We start from the raw sequence: 2,810 nt of genomic DNA, 5'->3' as shown, positions 1-2,810 counted from the left end.
ATATTTTATACCTAAAATAATACTCAACCATTTCCTGCATCCTGCTGTACTTCCCTGAATAAGTCTTTAAAGGTGTTGTAGGCTAATAAGTCGTTCTGAGTAATAAATTGAAAAAGCTCCCACCTGTATATGACTAAACAAAATAACATGTAGTTTACTTGAGGTTCTGTTATAAATGTGTCTATTAGAAACATTTATTTAAAATTAATTAATTATACAAAAAATTGTTTGAAATTAATTAAGACTTCCCGAGTTTTTGAACGGAAGTCCTGAATGACTGTTATTAAAGGTCATTTAATTAATTTTAATGATTTTCAATACCCCGCAGAAACCCTGCCTTTGTTGGAAATGTAAATAAATTATTTGAATCAGTTGTATTTACAACACTGTTCCAGAGCACTTCAACCCAAATATTCACATGTGTGCAGCACATTTTATGGAGGACTGTTTCCTGATCTTGGGAGAGTAGACTACAATGCCGGCTGTTCTGACTCAAAGATTGTAAGTACATTTTTTTTATATTTAAAGAGTTTTTATATTTTATATATTTAAAGAGAGTTTTTTGGGTAGTGTAGAGTAGGGCTTGTTGTTTGTCATTTCTCCGATCACAAATGCAGACATGGTTTTATGTTTACGCAGCGCGATGCAACGCAATGCATAAAAAGACAATATAAGTCATTATAATCCATAATTATGTCCCCACTGGATGCAACGAATGCCTCGTTTATAATGGGTTTTCATGTTTTTGAATCATCGCGCCGGCCTGACAGGGCATCACAATATGGTGAGGGGCGTAACATTTCAGTCTCACGCTTGAGGTATTCGGCCAATCACAACGCACTGGATAGCTGGCCAATCACAGCACACCTCGCTTTTTCAGACCGATGAGCTTTGTAAAAATCGACGGGTTTCAGAAAGGCGGGGCATAGAGGAGAAACAATAATGTACAGTATGTGGAAAATAATGTGTTTGTTTTACCTTAAACCGCATAAACACATTTCATTACACCAAATACATGAAATAATGTTCTTTTTAGCAGCATCATATGACCCCTTTAAGTTTTAAGCTGTTTTAAGTGTAGTGTGAGCTAGGCTTTACATACACTAGTGAAACGAAAAGATCAACCTTAGTGAAATACATTCATACGCATAACTGAAATGAGAAACGATTTCAGTAGTTGATGAGAGCTAATTTCACTTGAAAGAGAAGCTGTGCCCACACTTCCATTTAATCTGGTGCATCTCACTAACTCTTTTAGGCAAGGGTAGAGGTAAAGGGGCAGAAGAAGGGTTGGGGCTAGAAGGGATACAGCTACGGCTGGAAGTGACGCAAAATCTTGCCATAAAATTACAATAAATAAAATTAGCTACCTATCAGATTGTGTTTTATTAACGTCTACATCTACCCCAAACTTGTTGTTCAGCGTGATATTGATGTGCGCATACCCACATCTGGAAAGACAATCTGGCCGTGGGTGTATCCCTTCTTCTGCCGCGCTTTATATATATAGCTGTCAAACATGCTATTTATTGTTACGATATACAGCAAACTTGTCATATCAGCAGACAATATCCCATACAAAATATCAGCACAAAAGCACCGCATGACCCAGATTTCTGGTGGTGTAAACAATTTATGTTGAAGCAATATTTTATGTTTTGTTGGCTTTTACATTTATCTGCATATTTTTTTACTTTAATTATTTTGATTTTAACCTCAGGATGGTATTTACATTTATAAAGGCCATTTTTTAAACCTTATTAAATGTATGCATCATATTTCATGTAACATTTTTACAATTGATCTATAGATTCAATTTACACTAAGGCTGTTATCAAACAAATTAATTCACATTGCACAATTATTACTGCATTAATGTTATGAGTTTAATGTTTTAAATGCAATTTTGTTTTGAATATACCAAATGGAAATGTTGGGGGGGAAATACATAATTTTAAACATACTAACCCTACTGGCAGTAGATGGCGGTAAGTCACTTAATCAGTGAGTCTAGTGAATCATTCATTCAACCAATCGCTGAATCATTCAGTCAAAAACACCACTGCGTGTTGCTTGGAGATTGCGCTATACTTCTGCTGTGATCTTTGTTTGGAAGTATTTTAGTTGGTGAAACAGAACAAAACAGTCAATACTGTCTAAAATGTAAGTAACCCAATTACGTGACTACTCTACTTGTTTATTGAATTAAAATCAATGTAACATTTGCAATCGTGAGAATATTTGGCAATTAGCTCCTTTGTCATGGTATGTTGCTTAACTATATGTTATAAATAAAAAAACTTAACATTTTGAATTTTTACCTCTGTGAGTTTCTTTGTGTCCCGTTCAGCTCTTTTGCTCATTTCATACACTCATTTGATTTTATTTCTCCATAAAAGTCAGAATAATCGTTCTTACTTTTCGATGCTTCACTGGTTATTTTTTGCCACACTCAAGTTTTAATCAGGCTATTTATCCGGTCGGGCAAGTAAAATTCTAGAGCCATTTTTCGGTAAACTTGCATTAACCCATTTTAAACTAGCTAGGAGGCTGGTCAGCTAACTGTAGCAGTAACTACAGCAGGGGGTCTGTTTGTCCAATGACTTTAAACTGTCACTGGGTCTGTCAGACTGGAGACATTTTTGCGGAACTGGGACTGAAAATATTTAAGACCCATTGAATCTGAATTTAAGACTTTTTAAGAACCCTTGTTAATGTGGGGACACATTTCAAGTGAGAGCAAGGTTACATTGTGTTACCTTGTTAGATACATTGTTACAGTTTTCATCTCTGGCAAGCCATTCTTTGTA

At 35.3% G+C, this 2,810-nt stretch overlaps 1 protein-coding gene across 1 annotated transcript in view; it reads right to left on the bottom strand.

Annotated features, from left to right (window-relative positions):
* The window catches only part of ndufb9 (NADH:ubiquinone oxidoreductase subunit B9), a 21,151-nt gene extending 18,788 nt beyond the window's left edge, over window positions 1-2,363 (bottom strand). Inside the window, 1 exon segment of the mRNA XM_016260890.1 lies at window positions 2,322-2,363. Within this exon segment, the coding sequence (XP_016116376.1) occupies window positions 2,322-2,363 (42 nt within the window).
* Between the last annotated feature and the right edge of the window lie 447 nt (window positions 2,364-2,810).

Source organism: Sinocyclocheilus grahami, unplaced genomic scaffold, assembly GCF_001515645.1.
Source record: "Sinocyclocheilus grahami isolate Dianchi unplaced genomic scaffold, SAMN03320097.WGS_v1.1 scaffold2235.1, whole genome shotgun sequence".
In the NCBI taxonomy this organism is placed as follows: Eukaryota; Metazoa; Chordata; class Actinopteri; order Cypriniformes; family Cyprinidae; genus Sinocyclocheilus; species Sinocyclocheilus grahami.
This window is presented reverse-complemented; position numbering and strand designations above follow the sequence as displayed.